This window comes from Esox lucius, chromosome 8 (genome assembly GCF_011004845.1).
Source record: "Esox lucius isolate fEsoLuc1 chromosome 8, fEsoLuc1.pri, whole genome shotgun sequence".
Taxonomy (NCBI): Eukaryota; Metazoa; Chordata; class Actinopteri; order Esociformes; family Esocidae; genus Esox; species Esox lucius.
In genome coordinates this window covers 28635469-28658754 of record NC_047576.1, presented here as the reverse complement: position 1 = coordinate 28658754, position 23286 = coordinate 28635469, and the positions used below count along the sequence as shown (strand labels likewise).

Below are 23286 nucleotides of genomic sequence, written 5' to 3'. Positions count from 1 at the left end.
TTTAAAAAAAAAACGTATTTACAATAAAAACTTAAAAGTACGTCATTTTACAAAAGTAAATCAAAAGAACATTTAATATCTAACATGTAATTAACTTAGACAAAAGATTTTGTCCTTTACCCATTCTAAACCTCACCTCGGATACAGCAGCACCATTTCCCTTCATCCATCACTCCATTTCATGAGAGTCAAGTGTGTCAAGGTGGCAGCCATCCTTCAGTTATCACAGTACTGTACCTTTAAGATGGACAGCATCAGCACAGTGATAACTGAACCAGGGCAGCCTGGATGTAATGTCTAGCAGACAGGAGACGAGAGGCAAAAGACAGCAGCCCAGTTAGTTCCAGCACAGGCTAGTATGAGCTGTGGTAGGCGAGGTACAACCCAACGCCCTGCCAGGATGTCATCCATCTTCATGATGTCAGGGCCCAGGGCCCCGCAAGCACACACGCGCACACATACACACACACACACACACACACACACACACACACACACACACACACAGGACTAGGAGCCTTTATGAACAATAATATCTCTAGTCATTAACAAATTCTATTACAGATTGAACAATGCCAAAACATGCTATAAATAGGCAGGAATCACACAACATTGTTTAGGGTTGGGCATATCTCTTTATACACATGTTGTTCATGGTATCAAGTTACAAGGATGAGAATGAATTTGCATGAGGAACTATTGAAAATAAGGTTATCTATCGGTTAAACAGAGCACTGAATTTACCTGAAATAGTCACTGAGTACCAGTTTAATTAGCTAACATTCCACTACATGCTACTCTTTGGCACATAATATGGGAGTTCAAGGAGTGTGCAATACATGCTATACATATTGGCAACCAAGCTACAATAATTATACATTTACAGAATTAAGTATTTTTACATTATTAAAAGATAATTCTCACCTCATGAATGTAATACTTTATTGAAATGTGTAACTACTGAAGTGCATCAGCTTTAAAAATAAAATAAAAAAAGTTAATTGCTGTACAAAATAAAACCTGATTTATTGGTCGACGCGACCAATGTTTACCATTTATGTTATACCCACCACAGCACTGACGTCCGACTTGTTATGATTCGTGGGGCTCCGCCCTCAGCGCGCGGAGGCACTCGGGCAGTCCAGTCGCGTAGCCTGCTGGCGGAGACTCCTCCCTAGTCTTTTCTCCCTCCGCTTCAGGTAAACAACTTGATTAGCTGATTCTGTTTGATGTCACAGGATTGCACGAGCACTTGCCAAATATTATTTGCAAAATAACTAGCTGCGCAACGTGGAGACAACTGTTAAGCTATAGGCCTAGACAATTATGCAAAAATCCTAACATTGTTTGCGTAATAAAATATTTAAATAGCCTATAAAACTGACAATACATTGGACTTGTTATAATAACAGCCTTTCCCCCTATTTAATAGACATGAATATAACAACAGGTTTACATTGAACATAAGTACTTGCTTAAAAAACACTTAGCAATCAAAGAAAATCGAAATAAATTATAACGTATTTGTTTCACCTATTCAACTCCATGTTGTGAAAGCTTGATGTTTTCTATAAATAAAACAAGAGTGTGCCGAGTCTACTTAAAAACCAATATCACTAGACCGTCTATCGTTTTCTACATTTGAAAATATATTCTAACTCTTATTTCCAATAACAATACCATGTCAATGAATAATGCTGTCTCGACTGAGTCTTATTATTGTGCAGCCAAACGCTAACGCCCAGCCTGCACACACCCCTCTCTGGATAAAAACAAATACTAGGCCTACACTCAAATGATCCAAATTAACATGAGCAATTCTGATTTATATATACATATACTTCAAAATGTAACGAATATTATTCTTACTTACTTGCATTTGGCGCGTTTCATTCCCATGTTTACATGAATAGTTTTAATGACGCAGCAAGACCCACATCGAACAACGTGATTGTCGCCATTTTTTGTTGTTATTGAAATCTTTCAGCCATGTGACAAAATAATAGCCTTCCCAAATGTTTCCGGGTCTCAACGCACAACTAGTTAACAACATTTATGACATTTAAACTTACTTATTTTGGTGTGATGGATTAGGCAGGTTTCCACTGAGTGAAGACACCAATAGGTTGTGCATGCGCAGCATTTGACAGCTTTAGGACACTGACGCCGCCGTATGGTTCGCAACAAGTAGTCTACATTCCTTGGTCCGCAAATGTTGCGCGGAATGACAGAGTCCCTGCGTAAGGGTGATGGCAATGTTTCTGAGGGACACACGAAAATAGAGAATTACCGTTTACTTTTGAGTTGCATTAACTGTTGTTGTTAACAACTGTGTGTGCTTTCAATATTTGTTGTGTTTTGTCACTTGGTCTTTTATACATGAGTGGGAACATTAATTCGGATTTATCCTATTACCAATCATTACATCGTCATTGTAACCCCCCTTCTCTCCACTGGAAACATTCCAATCAATAGAACTCCAAAATAACTCTTATCAGCTTTAATAGCCTATTAACAAAACATAAAGCAATGCAAGGTGCTGATTGAGCTTACAAGATGAAGATAAGAACTTAAATACAGTTAAGTCAAGTAACTAACCTACAAATAATCCTTGTAGTGTGTGGAATATTGTAGTATTAAAAGTGGGTGTTGCGTGGGTCACACAAACTATGGTAGATTACCTAATACTTAGGTATCTAAATATGTGACAGCTGTATTAGCTGACGAGACAGCTTTTGTATTATAGAATATTTAGACAACTGGTTGGTCTGTACATTTCTAATTCACTCACGATAGAAAAACTACATGTCCCAGATTCCCAAACGTTACAACTTTCCTGCGCACACGTCGTCTGCTTTTTTCTGGATGATGTGTCAGGGAGGTGCTAAGAAAAAGGGCGTCATGGCAGCACCTCGATTCATTCGCAGAGAAAATGCTTTTCTTCTAGACGTAGGCAATTTCCTTTGGGAACAGAAAAAAACGTTTCTAACTTGACCTGCATGAAATACGTACTATAGCCCTAATACGCAATACTTTTTGCAGGACCCAAGAATCGGAAATCGGAGGTGAGGACAAGAGTTGTGGTCATCGGTGACAAATATACTTGACTTGTCTTTTCCTTAGTTTCAATTCTCAATCTGTACAGAAATCGAGAATGTTCGATTTCTGTCGTTGATTGGGTGAGTGAGACTTTAACCATCATACATATTCCTTTTTAGTTGCAATAGGGTGACATTTGCAAGTTGGACTCTGTATTATATGTTTATACTATACCCGCTTTTCACTGAATATTTACAAAAAGATATATTGGACACTTATGCACAGCGACTTAAAGCATTCATGTACTTTTATGATAAGGTGCAGTACACAACATTGGAAGATGCAGATCAATTTTCAAACGTGTGAAACGGGTAAAGCAACACTGGACTTAAAATATATATTTTATTTCCTCCCGACACAAATACAGTACCATAGTGTCGAAGACTGTAATAGAGAATGTCCAAACTGTTCCGAGCCGTGATAATGGGCCCTCCTGGCTCGGGGAAGGGGACCATTTCTGAAAGAATTGCGCAAAGATTTGCCCTGACACATCTGTCCAGTGGGGATTTTCTTCGGGAGAATATAGCTGCGAATACAGGTAGGCCTTTTGGTGAATAAATCGCTATTCCTCTGTCATTTACCATTCATTTATTTGCGTATCATTTGTCTCTCTCTCTCTTTCTCAAAATATATTTATATATATATATATATATATTGCAACATATGACCATGTTAGCAAATAACTTACTAGAGTTAACCTGCAGTAACCTCCAGTAGCCTAATGGAGCTTTCACATCGCACATTGCAACAATATTGTTACTACAGAGCAGAGGCCTAAATTCAGGCGAGGTAGAGTCGCCTCCAAGTTGGCTCTGCGGATGAGTTTATAACAGCCGCGCAATGACGCATTTTTTAAGTTAGACTTTTCCTGGCGTCTAAATCTCCTACCATCAAAACCACAATAAGTAAGTTTATAAAATGCGAAAAAAACAAACATGGGATTGTTATTACTGTTACAAGTGACGTTTCAAAGCCATGTCTTACTAAACATGCCACTGTTGGAAAGTCTTTAAAAAATGTATTTATTATTTTATAGACACTGTGACATTTGTTGCAATCCAGTTTTGTTTTTCATTCAAATTCATAAATCAGTTACTGATTACTTCAGTTTAGAGGTGTCTGGTAAACTGTAATGGTGTTACATGACTAACAGCTATAATGAAAGCAGGAAAAATGAGAAACAAAAGAAACAAAGGTAAATAAATATTCAGTACAGTGTTAAAAGAGGCCATTCCTTGTCTAGGCTTGCCCTCCAGGTTTGCCCTCTATGCCTGCCTATAGCGGAAAGTCACATCACCTTTTTTCATATGGGTCTTAATATCCTCCACAGAGGCTGGTATATTGGCCAAGACCTACATAGATAGGGGTCTACTGGTGCCGGACCATGTTATGACACGGCTCTTACTGCCAAAGCTGGAGGAGATGACTCGCCACAGCTGGCTGATGGATGGTAAGTCCACAGACATGCACAGACACACATACATGCAGACAAACAGACACACACATACACACAGTCCCAAACACAGCATCTCTCAACTCTTCCCAGGGTTTCCCCGTACCCTGGCCCAGGCCAATGCCCTGAACAGTACCTGTGACCTGGATCTGGTCATTAGCCTCAACATTCCCTTTGAGACCCTGAAGGAGAGGCTGAGTGAACGCTGGGTCCATCCAGCCAGCGGCAGGGTCTACAACATGGGCTTCAACCCCCCACGCATACAGGTCTCCTCTTTTTCTCCCCTTTATTGTCATATAACATGTTTAGTTGTTCTTCCTGTTAAATATATTGCCCCGGAGCCCAGTATAGCCAAGTAACTCTGGATAAGACCATCTGATTAACTACTAAAATGTAAATAAGCAACGGTAGCTACAGAAGGCTGTGCAAATTCCAGATTCTTCAATTCTTATTACACTGGATTTGGGAATATTTGTGATTTATGTTATTGCGTAAATAATAAGAATTATTATTATTAATACATTGCCATGGCTGTGTTATCTCCCAGGGAAGGGATGACATCAGTGGGGAGCCACTGATCCAGCGTGAGGATGACCAACCAGAGGCTATAGTGTCCAGACTGAGGCACTACAAGGACTTGGCTAAGCCTGTCATAGACCTGTACAGGTATGTTTATGATACTATATCACTACAAGGACTTGGCTAAGTCTGTCATAGACCTGTACAGGTATGTTTATGAAACTATGTCACTACAAGGACTTGGCTAAGCCTGTCATAGACCTGTACAGGTATGTTTATGATACTATATCACTACAAGGACTTGGCTAAGCCTGTCATAGACCTGTACAGGTATGTTTATGATACTATATCACTACAAGGACTTGGCTAAGCCTGTCATAGACCTGTACAGGTATGTTTATGATACTATATCACTACAAGGACTTAGCTAAGCCTGTCATAGACCTGTACAGGTATGTTTATGATACTATATCACTACAAGGACTTAGCTAAGCCTGTCATAGACCTGTACAGGTATGTTTATGATACTATATCACTACAAGGACTTAGCTAAGCCTGTCATAGACCTGTACAGGTATGTTTATGATACTATATCACGACAAGGACTTGGCAAAGCCTGTCATAGATCTGTACAAGTATGTTTATGATACTGTATCACTACAAGGACTTGGCTAAGCCTGTCATAGACCTGTACAGGTATGTTTATGATACTTTATCACTACAAGGACTTGGTTAAGCCTGTCATAGAACTGTACAACTCTTAACTTCACTGTACTGAATGAATTGCAAAAGCTTTGTGTTAACAGCTTGCCCTGTTTTCTAGTATTGTGTGATTCTATTATCTGTCCATGACCATAGAAATACTGTATACATGCAGTACTTAAATTACGCACTGTCTCCTTAGCCCATTTCAGGTTTTTGGCTGTCTTTGCCAAAAGTACATGCAGCTGATCAATTACATAGTTATCACAATGTGCTCGTATAATCATACTCTTATTACAATCTAATATTGTAATATTATGCAACTATACATCTAACAACCTTATATTCCTCGCTAGGTCAAAGGGCATCCTGCACAAGTTTTCTGGGACAGAGACAGACAGGATTTGGCCATACATCAACTCTCTCCTCAGTACCAAGATCCCCAGCATATCACAGACAGTAACTCAGCACGCCCCGCTGCCCTGAGCAGAGCGGAGATGAAACAGCAGAAGCTCTGACCATACACAGGGGCGTTATTTTATTAAAGACATTGGTTGTGAAAATGTCTGCAAGGCAAGGAGCCCCTAGCTTTGCAGTTATCTATGGACCAAAGCTTGTCTGCAAATAAATTCCTTTGCACAAAATAAAACAAGGGTGTATAGTTTCACCCCTCAAGGGCTGCAGTTGGTTTTCATCGTCACCTTTTAACCAGATATTTTCACTTAAATGATTGTTACATTCCAAATACTGTAAAACTAGCTTTAAGGATGGTCCTATAACACAACTATAATGAATTGGTCTATAACCAAAAACAATGACAGAATTGTTTCTCTGAGTTTTAGTCCAGGCCTTAATATTTGTAATGTTTGTTGAAAGAAAATGTAGCTAATGAAAGTGTTCATCTCAATCACTGTATTAGAAAATGGATGTGTGGTCAGTGGTTGGACGCAGTTTCTGGGACATTGTGTCTTGCGTCTCCTGTTACATTTCAATAACACAATATGCAAAAAACTGCTTTTGTAAATGGTAGTTGCTTCGGTATGTATATGAAAACCCAATTGTGGTGAATGAGTGGCTAGGAAGCTTCTCATACGCTGTATATTACCCCACCATATTGTGTAATACCAAACCCTGGTGGACATTTTCCTGGACATAGATTTTACTTAATGCTATATTGAAAGACTTCGTCAGTAAAAAAATCCGGACTAGGCCTAATGTGTTTTTTTGAAACTGGCCCTAAATGTTTTCTTTTCAGAAATCATGTTGCTGTCCAAACTCTGCCGTATTCCAAGAAAAATAAAACATATTTTCCCAGAATTTCCTTTCAGCTGTTTCACTTTCTCAGTCAAACACCAGTTCCAGGTACCAGGCCTACTATGAATATACTTTATGTGGAAACCAAATTGTCCACAATTTAAAGTTCATAGTGAATTTCAGTTACATTTTTAGTTTCTACTACAAGTGGTGTTGCGAATCCCATTTTGCAAACTTATCAGACTGTCCTGCAAATCTATAGGCATATTGTTCTGATGAAACACCTGTATTTACCTTGTCTAGCATGCATGATAATGCAGTAAAACTGAAGGGTAATTGCAATATACACATGTACACACTGATCTGACATGGGAACAGGCAGCAGTGAAAGGTGTGATGCATTATTGTATCCCTTTATATTCCTTTTTATTATCTCATTCCCTCTATTTTCTCTAATCTCTTCAACTCAACCAGGTCTGTTTCTGTTATATGGAGGATAATTAATGAGGGCTGTTTGGATATGCATGGGGGAAATGTCAGAAATATGACAGGATCAAAGATATGGTTAAAAAATTTATGTATTTTATTGGATGTAGCATGAGATATATGGTAATCGGAACAACCCCTTAACACTGTTTGTGCGTGTCTTTGCTGCACATTGTCTACCAATTTCTCAACCTTATCAATAGCATAGTAGCAGCATTGTAACAAATCCAGTCCAGAGTTCCTTGCCAGGTTTTGCTTCCATGTGTTTTATTATAACAGCAAGTCGTGATCTGGCGTGTAGGCATCATTCACAAGCACACAACTGCGCAGTTGACAGAGTATGGATCTATATAACAACAGAAACCATTGAAGATACACAGATAAACTACTCCGTAAGTTTGTGAGATCTGCAATTTGAGGTAGCTGCATTCGTTTTTGTTAAGCTCACGTGAAATACGAGGTGATGATATTATGTCGTAGGCCTAGTCCTTGTAAATTTAGCCAAACTAAGCAGCTGACATTTTACCCGTGCACCAGCCGAGGTAGGCAACAGAAGGACGCCTCGGTCGTTTGACCTTTGACTGGCAGTGAATGACAAATCAAAGGTCGGCATTTCTCTGAGTGCAGCTGGGGTCTCCGCGGCATTTCCAGTCTGAGGACGTCCGCGCGCTAGAGATGATGACAGCGAACGCTCTGAAAGGTATGACAAACGAGCATTTATTTATTTATATATTACCTTATCCGTTTGAAAACAAATCGTTTCGTATAAAATGCCACTGAAACTCATATTCCAGAGCAACACCATCGTCATGTGTTTCTCCCCGAACAGATATGAATATTACATAATGATTATCTTCTCTCTCCCGGGAATTAGCCTATGTTGGCTAAATCCTCAGAGTATCTGCAATACGGTTTGGCAATCTGACGTCTATCAGCGTTTTTTTTTTTTTTTACCAAAATACTTGAATATTAATACCAATAGCCTATCCCAGAGCATCGATGAGGTTGGGTTTTATTTCTCAGTGCAGGTGTTTTCTCAGGTTACAGGCCAATGAAATGCGTAACGATGGGAAAACAGCTTAACCCTCGGTATGACTTTTTCCCGACCCCGTCGTCTTGATTTAGACATTTCTGTAGTTTACATTTCCTAAAAATTGTAAGCAAAAACTGGCAATCGTACTATGAATTGTTAAACCGCCGTTGACTAATCAACTTTAAACGTTCCCAGCGCCCAGAATGACATAAGACATGGAGGAATTGTAGACATGATCTAACTTTAAAGATGTAGGATACTATAGATCAGTGGGGATACCCGATAACACTGATAATTCTCAAAACATCTATTCCCGGACAATTGAATTTGAACATGGGAAAGAAAAAACTGGAATAGGCTAAGCCTGGGATCTCCGGGCTTAATGGCTGCGGTGATTAATGTTGCTGAATGGTTGGAGGCTGCTAACTGATCTTGGAGGGCTAGGTGGGGGAAGACCTCAACGATAATCCTTATCATTCTCATCTTTATTACTGTTATTTTTAAAGAGTTTCGCTGAGGAATAGTACACAAGGGGATATCCCTTGCATGATCCTGGAGGTGACGCGTTGCCAGTTCTGGTTTTTCATGTGATCTGCCGCCTCCAGATCTATGTTGCTCGAATTGTATCACATGATACAGATGCGAGCGTTTCATTGCCGACCGGACCCCTAAAACTTAGACTAGCCACTAACGATGCCATGGGATTTTTAAGCTAAATAAATACCAGAATACATTACATATTTATTTAATAATAGTTTATTGATATGTAGACATTATTGCCTTGACTACGAACAACTGGCCACATATTTCTGTAATGCATGTAATCATTTAAAAATGCATAGATTTGATTGTAAAATAGTAGGCTGTATTGGCATAAGTAGCAACACAGTTTTCTCGTATCTCATCTGGATTCATGACAAGGATTTGCCTATTTTCCATGTTTTCCTTCTGTATTGGAGATATCCTAAATCCATGGCTGCAACAAAGGCTAAACATTAGTTTTTCCAGCAACCGACCTACAGATTATTTCGGTAAAGTTCTGAATCTGGATTAACCAGAGCAATATTGCTGGGACCGCATGTACTATGTTTTTAAGTTGTATATATTAAGTCCTAATACATAACGTTTTTCCCAACTAGTGGCCAGAAAACAGAGAATGCATTTTTATCTGCAATGCTACTTTGGATTAGCTCTGGTTAGTAGTAGCAGAAACAGGAGTTTGAAGGTGTTTCAGCCATAGATACTAGAAGTCTAGATAGGCTGATGTCATAGATTAGAGACCCTTTCCATCAGAATGGAGCAATTTGGATGCCATCTTACCTGTGACCTGTTCTAAATCATCTGCAAAAGACACAATGGTAGAAGTGGCATTTTACGTTTTTATAACAGTTACATTTTCTTAGTATTATATAAATTACCACTGTCATACATAGCATAATGCATACAATGACTGTACTGTACAATATGTTTACACACAAATCCATTTGTAAATTTATCTAAGAGTACTTAATGACTATATAGTAGCCTATCTAATGTAGGAAGACACAGAATAGTACATTAAATACAGTGCAAATATATATTTCCTATGATAACAGTTATCTGTGATACTATTTTACTCACAGTAGCCTACACTAAACAGAGCTAGTGAGCTTAGAGAATTTGGTACACTTACAGTATTGCATTGTAATTATAGCACAGAATTATCAGCTGGAATTTTTTTGGGGTGGACAAGCTACCCAAAATAGCCATCTGGTGATTTTACAGAAATATATTATTTTCAAACATTTGTTATTTCCAATATGTTCTGTGCATCATCAATTCATTATTTTCTGTAGCAATATAGCTGAGACTGTTAATAAAAAAAAATCGAATGTAATACTGAAACTGTAAGTTAACGTACCCAGCACCAATTCGCTTTCTTGTTCATTGATTAAAAAACATGCTATATAAAATTAAATATGTTAAGTTACTTTTCTGCTCTATGAGTGATGCATGAAAAGTGATTCCAACCTAGTTTGTATAATTCTTCCTTTTTGTGGAGCAAGTTTCTGCTGCAAAGAATACCACCATGACTAGTGTTATGTGGTTTGAATTTTCAGAACTGGTCAAAGGTAAAATGGAAGACCTGTTGGGATGTCAGATAGTACTATAAGTCCCTTTTATTATCTATTATATTATCATGATCCCATCTATGCTTTATATCTATGGTTACAGACACAACAGGCTCATAGAAGCTCCTAACTTACCAAGAGCAGCTGGTGTGCATTGGTCCATGAAATTCAACTTTGTGTGTGCTGCACTAGTTAGCAGTATGCCCTTTTGCGTCACATAGATATGAATGGATGTTTGTATTATTGTCAAACGTAATTAATATTGACTGTATCTAAGGTATACTACCCAAATCAGATATAATTGGTGTAAAGTGGTCAAGACACATTTTGAACACTAACTGCTTTCAAGTGTATGAACTGGTCATAAAACAAGGATAGATTTACATTTATGGCGAAACAGAAGAGACTTAAGGTCTCACATTACATTTATATAATTCCTGTAAAATAAAAAATGCACATGCCCTAGAATACACCTTTTGAAATTAATATACAATTTTGGAATGTTAAATGGTGTAAGAGTTTAGCCAGTTGTATCTCAGGTTCGGTAGTAGTTATATTGTTGCTGGAATCCTGCAGTTCTTGGCTTTGTAGCAGGACTAAGTATATGTTTGTAGTTTGGTAACCTCTGTGTACTTTATGTGGTTGTGCACAATAGTAAGCATTGGTGGACATTTAAGAATGTCCACCAGAAGGGGTCAGAGTTTCACAGGTTTAAGAATGGAACATGCAGAATCTATTAAAATCAACAGCTGCCTGTTGGCTACACTCAGATCAAGTAGTTTTACTGTCTGCCAGTAAGCCATACCCAGCAGATTCCAGGGGCCAATAAAGCATTAACCAGTATAGGTTTAATCATTAATCCACTATCAACCCTTAAAGATGAAGGCATCTTTAAGAACAAAAACCTTTGTTACACAGTGTGGTTCGATAGGCTGGATTCACATACCATGCTCTATGAAATGGTATGCACTCACTGCTATAAATTGCTCTGCATAAGAGCATCCCCTAAATTACTAAAATGTAAAAAGTGGTCTTCAATATGAGATAGACATCCCTTCTAAACTGTATACTACCTTGTAAAGGCACCCAGCACATATGCCACAAAGAGTCAATTTCAAGAGCTGATATTGACTTCCCTATGACTTGTTAAGTATCTCAAGGTCTTGGTTAAAGTTTAACCTCTCCTTAGGGATATTTCACCCAAATTACAAAATGTTAAGATTACCCAAAAGTGTGTGCAATTGATCATGAATTTCACTGTAGTACTTTATAGATTATTTATTTGAGTATGATTTGCTAAATATTCGAATGTAAGTCCAGTGGAAGTCCAATGACTTAATCGATCAATCAAATGGATTTGATGAGGCCCTTTTTTTTCATCAACAGTTGTAAAAAAGTGCTTATAAAGATACCCACCCCGAAACCCCAAAGAGCAAGCAACTGGAAAAAAGTGGATTTGTTACACAAATGCTAAAATTCAAAACATAAAGCCAAAGCATACATGTAATACTACAATTGACCTATTACAGGAAAGGAAACCAACGTGTCATTTTGTAATTTGGGTTTTTATCACTTTAAGTCATTTATTGTAATAAATGAATGTAAAGAGGCATGTGAATGTAGAGGAAGTGAAAAATGGTGGTAGCAATCTGAATTATGTAGCCGAGAGTTTTTAATTGTTGTATTTTTTTTTTATTGTAAAAGGTTAAGGATTGTCCCTGTCTGTTTGCTGTTCATATTTTGCTTAGTTGTCCATTATTCTGGATTATAAGGATGTACAGCTCTCATTACAATGGGATAGATTCTGTTTTTCGAACTGGAATTCAAACATCCAAATAGACAAGCTAATACCTACAACCCCATTTCCAAAATGTTTGGGACGCTGCATAAAATGCAAATAAAAACAGAACGCAATGATATGCAAAGACAACATATCAAATGTTGAAACAGAAATTATATTGTTTTTGGAAAAATACATGTCCATTTTGAATTTGATGCCAGCAACACATTTAAAAAAAGGTTGGGAGAAGGCATGTTTACCACTGTGTTGCATCACCTCTTCTGTTAACAATACTCTGTAAGCGCTTGGGAACTGAGGAGACCAATTGCTGTTGTTTTGAAAGTGAAATGTATTCCCATTTTTGCTTAAAATATAGGATTATAGGAACTGTTCAGGGTTTCCTTTGTCATATTTGTTGTTTCATAATGCCCCAAATGATTTCAATGGGCTACAGGCCTGGACTGCTTGCAGATCAGTTTAGCACCCAGACTATTTTACTGCAGAGTCATGCTGTTGTAATATGTGCAGAATGTGGTTTGGTATTGTATGCTGAAATAAGCAAGGCCTTCCCTGAAAAATACATTGTCCGGATGGCAGCAAATGTTGCTGCAAAACCGGTATATATTGTTCAGCATCATGGTGCCTTCACAGATGTGCAAGTCACCCATGCCATGTGCTCTAATGCACCCCCATACCATCACGGATGCTGGCTTTTGAATTGTGTGCTGATAAGAAGCTGGATGGTCCCTCTCCTCTTAAGTCCAGAGGGTTCTAAAAAGGAGAGGGACATCCATGATTCCCAAAAATAATTTCAAATTTTGATTTGTCAGACTGCAGATTTATGTAATATGTTTGTACTATTTTCTATTGAATATAGGGTTTAAATGATTTGCACATCATTGCATTCTGTATTTACATTATACTCAGTGTCCCAACTTTCTTCGGGGTTGTAGTTCAGGAGCACTCTCATCATCAACCTGAACCTTTCTTGCTGTGAATGACCATAGCCATCAAATTTCTACCAAGTCACCAGAGTGGTAAAAAGCCTAAGCTTCACTGCCAGGACGTCATTGTGTTTTTGATATCCAAATGCAGTGTTCTGAGTGAAGACTATAACCATTCATATACTGAAGCAGTACATCAGGGCTAAATGTTTGTAGTTGAGAAGCTGGCTTTCAGAGGAAACTACATCTTTCAATAGAGCAGCACTTCACGTCCGGTTACGTGGGGAATTATTCCTCTTTTTGGACATTCCCTTCCCTGCTGTGCTTTCAGTCCAGGGCTCCTGTTGTAAAGGGTTTCCCAGACCCAGGCCATGCTTTGAGCAACCATGAATCCCTTCAGTTGCCAGGGGACTGGGCCAAGGACAGAAGCATGTTCCAGAACACCAAGTAGTCGTCTTGTTGTGTATCTCAAATGGCACCCTATTCTCTACATATTACAAGTATACATAAATGATGTCCCTTGTCAAAAATAATCAAAGGATTGTTATTTGTGGGGTGGGGAAAGGCTAGATATTATCAACTGACTGAAGTGCTCCTGACAAAACACAATGCTGTCCTTCAGTGCTGACTAAGACTTGGTCTCTTTAATAAATGTATGATCCTCCTGTGGAGCTATAATGTGCGCCTCAGCCCAGAGCTGGCCAATACACAGCTTGAATTATTGACCCTTAGCAACTGAGACAGTTGCCTAGGTAAATTTCTTTTTAAACTGAAATTATTTATTCAATAATATTGTCAAGTTAACCAGTATCATTACAATAAACATGTAGATATTTTAACTACTTCATGCCGTTAAAGTACGTTAATACAAATAGATGTGTAAATATAATTATAGAAAAATATAGGCTAATTATTATCACGTCAGCCTATTAAACATTGATTTGTATTTGCAACAAATATAAGTGCGTTGCAAATAAAAAACAACTAAACAGGCGATATTTAGTCACCTAGGCTACTGCCGACATGGTATTGTCAGGATTGGCCTCGAGACAGCAGAAAGCCTGAAAGGACCCAACCGTGACTGGCAGCCAGAGCAGCGGTGGATGTGTGGTGTAGTAAATGCGGTCCAGTAAATGCGGTCCTGATGACAACGTCCTGATCGTGTTTCCCGAAAAGAAACAGAGGGAGACCGTATAGAGGAACTAGACGCGCAAATTTGGCGCATTGTTTCTGGCGAGATATCTAAGATTTTGTCGTTCGGAATATGTGCATTCAGTTGGCTAGCTGTAATTTTTTTTCTATGTAATTCTCAAATCTACGGCGCAGAGCTCATGAAATGAGCCTACTGGGTGGCTATAAGAAAAAGACCTGCAGTTACGATGGCTATGAATCTTTACAGTTGGTCGATAGCACCGGAGATTTCAATAACGGGGGAGGGAGAGGCAGCGGGCTCAGTGGAGCCTCGGTATCAGCAATCCTAGGAGGACCGAAGGCCGGCCCACTGCGCGAGGACGACTGCAGCACCATGGACAGCTCAGGTAAGAAGCTCTTGCTATAGGAGACGGTGTGGCTCACTCGAAGCAAGCACGGCCATGGAGGGATAATTCCGCTCTGTTGCATGCGAGCCGGTCAATTAGCATATTCCCTGAACTGTGTTTTATTTCAGTAGGTTAAATAAGATTATGTTGTCTTGCCCATTTAGTCTGATGTTGGCATGTCTTATTTTTCTGTGCACATATTGTCCATGTGTTGGGATATTGTTTAGAAACATTATCTGTGTGATTTACCCTTTACTTCATGTCTAACACATTATTGATGTTGAAGTCTTCCATTTGGATTAATTTAATTAAATGTGCAAACATTAGACCTTATCTTATGCATATTCCCTATAAATTGCCCTGTTAGTGTGTAATCCTAAGTGATTACCATTGGGTAATCAGTAATAGACAGATTACCCTCTAACCCAAAATAGTGTAATTGTCCTTATTTCCAATAAAAATGCTATGTTAATTTCCTGCATATCCAGTGGCCTATTTCATGCGGCCATTGGAGAGTTGAATGGCCACAGTTCAGTGCTAGTAAGTGGCAATGTTGTGTACAGGAAAATCTCCAAAAAGAAAGTGCTTTATGGACCTGGTTTATCAGAGCTGAGGTGGTAGGCAGGAAGGAGAGGGGAGAGTAGAGAGAAAGGATGTAGGGGGACATGTGGCTCTGAAATGGCCGAGTCTCAGGTGAGTGTGTCTGGGCTAGAAGGCTGGATGGCCTCTGCAGTGCTGCTAGAGCTTCTGCTGCTGCTACTGTGTGGGGTGACGGAGTCGGTTTCCTCCTCTGCCTCTGTACAGGGTGGCTCAGTAAACATCAGAGCTCTGCTGACTCCCACCTCCATCTGGCCAGCCTTGTTACAGGCGCGGCCAAGCCAGCACATATGCAGACCGAACGACAGACTGAGCCAAAAGACACAGCATCATGCACAGAGACAGACCCGGAGACAGGTTGACTGTCAGGTCGCAGATGAGCAGAGGTGTGTGGTTAGCAGTTTAGGTGAGACTGTATTGGAGAGTTTCCCTATTGCCATTGTAGTTAGTGTGTCTGTGAATGTCCTGTGGGTTTGATAGGGATTGGTGAGACCATCAGGCACCATCCAGTCATCAGAAAGACAATGCAATCTTCCCCTTTTCCCGAAATCCAGGGCAGTTCTCTTACAGTAGAGCTGTTTTATTGACATGAAGTGAATAATAGATGTCTGGGAGTTGTCACTGCAATCTGCCGTGAATTTTCAAATGTTAAATGAAGGGGAACAGTGAAATTTGGCCTTCAGTGATATAATATTTTTCACCTTTTCTACTGATGAAAAACTGATGGACTCTTCTAGAGGAAGATGCATCTTGCATAACGGTATGACGCAAATCTGCTGCTATATGAATTCGTTTTTGTGGGTATCTACAGGTCAGTATTGAGGACAAGCTGCGTGTCCCTTCCAGACAGATGAATCATATGTGCCTTGTTTTATCAGCTGCATCTATAATAGAGGAGCTTGAGGCCTTTCTGTTGGGACAGCCGACAGTAGAGGCACACATGTCACTACTACAGTTCACAGGCCTACCCGCTTTGTCTGTCCCATTCACCCTAGTACCAGATGCATTGGTTTGACAGAGTGGGCCAAGTCTCTATCTGGGCCAGGTTGTACGGAGTGAGTAAAGGGGGTGTTTCAGTGGGAGTTCAAAGAACAGTAGCCAGCTCTGAGGGATGGCTGCGGAGGAGGCTTTGAAGTGGCCTGTGTGTTTCTGAACCTCAATAACTTTAAAAGAGTGACACACTGAATGGTCACATAGTCAGTGAAGGAGCGTACTAAATAATGTCCTAGTATACAATGATTCTTAAGACACAGTGCCTTTCGGAAGGTATTCAGACCCATTTATTTTCTCACAATTTTCTTATGTTATGGACTTAATTTATAACTGATTGCATTCACTGTGCATGGATTAGTTGCCATCAGTCTGCTAACTTTTCCCCATAATGACATTGAGATTTGTGCCAATTAATAGAAAATAAAGAAATTAAATAAGTATTTCCGACCCTTTCTTCTGTACTCTGGAGAAGAACCTTTGGCAGTGATCATAGCTTTGAGTCTTCTTAGGTATACCTCAACAGCTTTGAGTTTTCTTGGGTATACCTCAACAGCTTTGAGTCTTCTTGGGTATACCTCAACAGCTTTGAGTCTTCTTGGGTATTCCTCAACAGCTTTGAGTCTTCTTGGGTATACCTCAACAGTTTGCACACCTGCACATGTGCAGTTTCTCCCATTCTACCTCGCAGATCCTCTCAACCAGTGTGAAATTACATAGGGTTGCATTGGTAAACCACTATCTTCAGGTCTCCTCACAGATGTTCAAATGGGTTTAAGTCCGGTCTTTGGCTGGGCCATTCAAAGATATTCAAAGACTAGTTCTGAAGCCACTCCAGCGCTGTCTTGGCTGTATACTTTGGACCATTGTCGCGCCGAAATATGAATCTTCCCCCAAATCTGAGGTCCTACGGTATTCTTTCCGGGCATTTGTATTTTGCTCTTTTCATCCTTCCCTCATTTCGGACCTGTATCTCCATTGCATGATGACTCTGCAACCCTCAGAGCGACTGAAATTTGGTTCCACAGCAGCAGAACCAGACCATTCTATGCCTTGTCAGGGAGAACCCTTCCATTTTCCTGCAGCAGCAGAACCAGGCCACTCTATGCTCTGTCAGGGAGAACACTTCAATTTTCCTGCAGCAGAACCAGGCGACTCCAAGTCCTGTCAGGGAGAACACTTCCATTTTCCTGCAGCACCAGTGTCTAGTAGATGGTTAGGAATCTCTGTCAGGTAGCGGTGGCAATTCCCAATGAGATTACTGTATAAATCCTGTTGTCAGTTATTGGTGCCTGTATCTTGAAGTGTCGTCTTTCCAATCACTTTGACTGTAACTCTAGCATACGCCATTTAACCTAAAATTGCTTTTTTCCACTATGGATTTCTTGTCCACTATGTGTGGGTGTAGTATCAGTATTATTAGTGGTAGCGTTGTGGTAATGGTAGTTGCTCAGGGTGTTGTGTTGGGTATAGATGGATTGGTGTAGTATCCGTATTAGTAGTGGTAGCGTTGTGGTAATGGTAGTTGCTCAGGGTCTTGTGTTGGGTATAGATGGATGGGTGTAGTATCAGTATTATTAGTGGTAGCGTTGTGGTAATGGTAGTTGCTCAGGGTGTTGTGTTGGGTATAGATGGATTGGTGTAGTATCAGTATTATTAGTGGTAGCGTTGTGGTAATGGTAGTTGCTCAGGGTGTTGTGTTGGGTATAGATGGATGGGTGTAGTATCAGTGTTAGTAGTGGTAGCGTTGTGGTAATGGTAGTTGCTCAGGGTGTTGTGTTGGGTATAGATGGATTGGTGTAGTATCAGTATTAGTAGTGGTAGCGTTGTGGTAATGGTAGTTGCTCAGGGTCTTGTGTTGGGTATAGATGGATGGGTGTAGTATCAGTATTAGTAGTGGTTGTGTTGTGGTAATGGCAGTTGCTCAGGGTCTTGTGTTGGGTATAGATGGATGGATGTAGTATCAGTGTTAGTAGTGGTTGTGTTGTGGTAATGGTAGTTGCTCAGGGTCTTGTGTTGGGTATAGATGGATGGGTGTAGTATCCGTATTAGTAGTGGTAGCGTTGTGGTAATGGTAGTTACTCAGGGTGTTGTGTTGGGTATAGATGGATGGGTGTAGTATCAGTGTTAGTAGTGGTAGCGTTGTGGTAATGGTAGTTACTCAGGGTGTTGTGTTGGGTATAGATGGATGGATGTAGTATCAGTGTTAGTAGTGGTAGCGTTGTGGTAATGGTAGTTACTCAGGGTGTTGTGTTGGGTATAGATGGATGGGTGTAGTATCAGTATTAGTAGTGGTTGTGTTGTGGTAATGGTAGTTGCTCAGGGTCTTGTGTTGGGTATAGATGGATGGATGTAGTATCAGTGTTAGTAGTGGTTGTGTTGTGGTAATGGTAGTTGCTCAGGGTCTTGTGTTGGGTATAGATGGATGGGTGTAGAATCCGTATTAGTAGTGGTTGTGTTGTGGTAATGGTAGTTACTCAGGGTCTTGGGTTGAGTATAGATGGACGAGAAGACACATTCACATTTGTTTTTCTATTGACACACAAGAAAGCCATCTGTAACCTTAGCCTAACCTCAATAACTTAACCTTTATGAATAACATTAACCCAGACCTAAAACCCAACCCTAACCAGTAATGCCTGAACCTAAAAGTAAATTCTAACACAATGCCCCACAATGTACATCTTCCTCTAAACCTAACCCCAAAGCTGGAAATAGGGACTTGCCCTTTTCCCAAGTAGGGACCTGCCAAAATACCCTGTAAGGACATATTGTTTAGGTATTACTATCTTTGTCCCAGCATGTTCAGATAGATATGGATCAAACACAGTGTTGTTGTTTTTTGTGCAGTGCTGCATCTCGCGTGTCTGTCTATCTTTGTCTGAATCCTCCGTGTGTGTTTCTGTGTGTCTCTCTTAATTCTTATTCATAAAGGTCCTCCATCTCCAGATATGGACGCCAACTATGGCGGAGGCCTGCTGGACATGGTGAAGGGCGGTGCCGGCAAGTTCTTCAGCAACTTCAAGGACAACCTGAAGGACACTCTCAAGGACACCTCTACTAAAGTCATGCACCAGGTGGCCACGTAAGTCTCAACATTCAGCTGTACCTTATAATCCTAAGTCCTAACCTTGCTGACCTGTTACGCCAACCATCTGTGGCTTTGAAAGGGGGAATACGATGTGTCTGTGCCCTGCATCGAGTCCCCCTGACCGGGCTCAGGTGGCTAGCCTCCCTGGCATGACCAGAGTTTAAAATTCAAGAATTCTGGCAATATAGAACAGCTACCTGACATATATTTTAAACAGCCATATGATAGCCTACATTTAAATAAAACAATGTGACTCTATGATCCAACAACTTTATGATCCAACAAATGTTTTTTATTTAGTCAGCAGAATGAACTCTTCACAATCGTTGCGAACTGAGCTCATGGGCTACACCTATGGCTGTCACAGTTATTACATAATTGCCTGATCGAAATATTTTGAGCCAGATTGCAATTCTTTTTTATAGACAATTATCTTTTTGTACAATATTTTGATTCCAAAATCATGTTTCCAATCTGAATAAGGGATTTTGAAGCCAGTGTTAGAAACATCTCAACAAATTGCCTACCTTGAGAATTATGTCTGTTTTGATAGGATGTCTGAAACTTCTCTTCTAAATTTCAGTATGTTTAAATCTAGTTTAGAATTGTTTTGCAATGCACCATAATTTAGCCTAATTTCACAACAATATTATTTAATTGTCAAACTTATTTGCCTATTTATCGCATCTGATCGACCAAAGGAAAAAACGCTCAAGCTTGTGTAAAATATTTTGACTAATATTGTATAAGTCAAATATTTTCGTTTCCCAGTATATTTCCTAATTAGATAATGAGCAATTCAAATGTATGGATATAAATATATATTGTCCCATTGCATATTAAATGTTGAAACACGTTTTGTAAGGAAGGCTATTTCATAAAGCTAAATTTCTCTATGGTCTTGCTGGCCTCAGTGGCACCATTGCTTGTTTTTGTTTATACCGTCCCGGGGATGTCTGCTCTCCCTTCGACATTTCAAAGTCGTATGCTGGAGCTGCCGCCAGAGTGTGCGAATTTGGAATCCGGCGCCACGCTTAGTCACATGACCAGACACACAGTAATGTCTTACTGTAAGTGCGAGCAGAGGCTCCCTGTTTTCTTGGCAACAGATCATATAGGCTCAGTATTAGGCTATTTAATATGCTATTAATCCACCAGACATTTTATCCAATTATATTTTAATCTGCTGGACAACTACACCTGATAACGGCGAAAAGACGGCTTTTGCCAGCTAATGTAAACGTCTTTTCGTCTCAGGCTAGGGATACCACATACTTCTCATTCCACTGAATCCTCTGATGTTTTTGGATCCTGCGCTGGCCTGCATGTAAATGACCCCATCGCTCCTCAGATATGAAGCTTTCATACTCTGCTTAAATGAGCTGTGCCTGCTGAGACCAGTGCAGTGGAGAGTGGAAGATCCCACAGCTGTCTTTGAGCCGAGATGTTTACATGTCCGCTAAGGTCGACGTAGCTTTCTTAGCTGGGAAACATGGAATGGGGTCGCCAATGACTGGCCTCGGGCGGGAGAGGAATGAGGGAGAGAGTCTGGTACCGCTGGGTCCTGAGAGAGAGAGAGTGAGAAGCGCTTTCTGCGCAGGCGTCTGCATTGGCCGCACAAAGAGGCCTCTGTGTTATCGGTCGGTGAGCAAGCCTCTGGAGACTCAGGCCTTTGTCCATACACTCTGCTTTTAACCCTGCCGCACGTGCACGTAGGCACGTCTGCACATACGCATGCCTGCACACACACACACACCCACACACACACACAGACAGTTCATCTGCCTTCGCTGGACTGTGGTGAGACAGTCCTTTAAAGAGCAGGGCCATTGCAGAGCAGGGGCACAAAGATTCAGGCGGTCACTATCACTATTTGGAGCTTTTCTCGCCTCGCTTCTTCCCTCATCTCCTTTCTGTCCTCCTCCTTCCCTTGCCTCTATCCTCCCTATTTTGTCTTGTGTGTTAATAATTGATGGCAGTTCATTGTGCCAGGTACCTGGATCACTGCTGATACACAGGGATCCATTTCTCCCAGGGCAAAACAGCCCCAGTGTTAGATAGTGTATACGACAGCTAGTTAGTGTTGACTGGTCAGTGATACAGTAGGCATGGCCTCCCCGCTACAGCCAGACCCACAGCTTAATGCAGCTTGCTAATCCAAAGCCATGGAAGCTACTGTATTTGCTGTAGAATCTAGTGAGTGTAGGCAGCGTAGGATGTATTCTGAACTCAAAGCAAATAACTTGATTTTCGGGGAAAAATAAATGTTGTTTAAGGAGAATATCAGGTGTTTGATGGGCTCAAGTTGTCTTCCTTCAGAAGACATGCATATGTGACCCGCAGACTGACTGACTGCAGTGTTCTGATCTCACTGACTGTATGTTGTATTGGTCTGAAAGCAGCCTGTCCTTGGCCTGATCCACCATCCTATCCACCTCTGTTTCTCTGCTTCTCCCTGAAATGTTCACTATTCCTCCCCCTCTCTGTTCACCCTTCTCCCTCCCTTCTCTCCAGTCTCTCTCTCAGATAGTCACGCCTGTGTCCTATATTTAGTATAATATACAAAAGTGCCACTGAACAAGTTCTGTTTGGTGTAAATGCATGACATTTGTTGCCAACTTGTTTAGTACAAGTGTTTAGATTTTATGATCATTGTTATTTATCATACTTACAATGATTATTTAGGATTTATGTTCAGTATATATACACCGATCAGCCATAACATTATGACCACTGACAGATGAAGTGAATAACACTGATAATCTCGTTATCATGGGACCTGTCAGTGGGTGGGTTATATTCGGCAGCAAGTGAACATTTTGTCCTCAAAGTTGATGTGTTAGAAGCAGAAAAATGTGCAAGCGTAAGGATCTGAGTGACTTTGACAAGGGCCAAATTGTGATGGCTAGACGACTGGGTCAGAGCATCTCCAAAACTGCAGCCCTTGTGGGGTGTTCCTGGTCTGCAGTGGTCAGTACCTATCAAAAGTGGTCCAAGGAAGGAAAAGTGGTGAACTGGCGACAGGGTCATGGGTGGCCAAGGCATATTGATGCACGTGGGGAGCGAAGGCTGGCCTGTGTGGTCCGAGCTGAAAAAGTTAATGCTGGCACTGATAGAAAGGTGTCAGAACACACTGTGCTTCGCAGTTTGTTGTGTACCCCTGTCCACTGCTGAAAGTGCCTACAATTGGCACGTGAGCATCAGAACTGGACCACGGGGCAATGGAAGAATGTAGCCTGGTCTGATGAATCACGTTTTCTTTTACATTACATGGATGGCCAGGTGTGTGTGCGTCCGTACCTGGAGAACACATGGCACCAGGATGCACTATGGGAAGAAGGCAAACCCGGGAGGCAGTGTGATGCTTTGGGCAATGTTCTGTAGGGAAACCTTGGGTCCTCCCATTCATGTAGATGTTACTTTGATAAGTACCATTGTTGCAGACCATGAGCATTGTTGCAAACCATGTGCACCCTTTCATGGCAACGGTATTCTGTGGTGGCATTTGCATCTTTCAGCAGAATAATGCGACCTTGCCACAAAGTGGCAACAAAAATGGTTCAGGAATGGTTTGAAGAACACAACGAGTTCAAGGTGTCGACTTGGCCTCCAAATTCCCCAGATCTCAATCCAATCGAGCATCTGTGGGATGTGCTGGACAAACATGTCTGATCCATGGAGGCCCCACC

The 23286-nt window shown here is 40.6% G+C and overlaps 2 protein-coding genes across 11 annotated transcripts in view; both read left to right on the top strand.

Moving 5' to 3' along the window:
- Window positions 1-1178: 1178 nt before the first annotated feature.
- Window positions 1179-7090, top strand: ak4 (adenylate kinase 4). 5 transcript variants are annotated; one of them, XM_010872391.4, is made up of 6 exons: window positions 2880-3065; window positions 3467-3637; window positions 4430-4549; window positions 4646-4818; window positions 5100-5218; window positions 6130-7090. In XM_010872391.4, the coding sequence occupies exons 2-6, from the start codon at window positions 3496-3498 to the stop codon at window positions 6257-6259; spliced, it is 684 nt and encodes a 227-aa protein (XP_010870693.1). In that variant the 5' UTR covers window positions 2880-3065; window positions 3467-3495; the 3' UTR covers window positions 6260-7090. The 5 variants fall into 5 exon arrangements, with proteins under 5 accessions (XP_034149857.1, XP_010870693.1, XP_010870694.1 ...); XM_010872392.3 differs by having other exon boundaries at window positions 2880-3179; XM_034293966.1 differs by lacking the exons at window positions 2880-3065; window positions 3467-3637 and adding an exon at window positions 1179-1199.
- Window positions 7091-7794: 704 nt separating this feature from the next.
- Window positions 7795-23286, top strand: part of dnajc6 (DnaJ (Hsp40) homolog, subfamily C, member 6) — a 30427-nt gene continuing 14935 nt past the window's right edge. For 2 of the 6 annotated variants that reach the window (XM_010872397.4, XM_034293880.1), the window contains exons 1-2: window positions 14427-14919; window positions 19441-19591. In XM_010872397.4, coding sequence (XP_010870699.3) covers window positions 14718-14919; window positions 19441-19591 — 353 coding nt within the window. In that variant the 5' untranslated portion in view covers window positions 14427-14717. Of the gene's footprint in view, window positions 8214-14422; window positions 14920-15723; window positions 15903-19440; window positions 19592-23286 lie in introns of those variants that run through there. The other 4 variants (XM_034293882.1, XM_034293881.1, XM_034293879.1 and 1 more) reach the window with 4 other exon arrangements.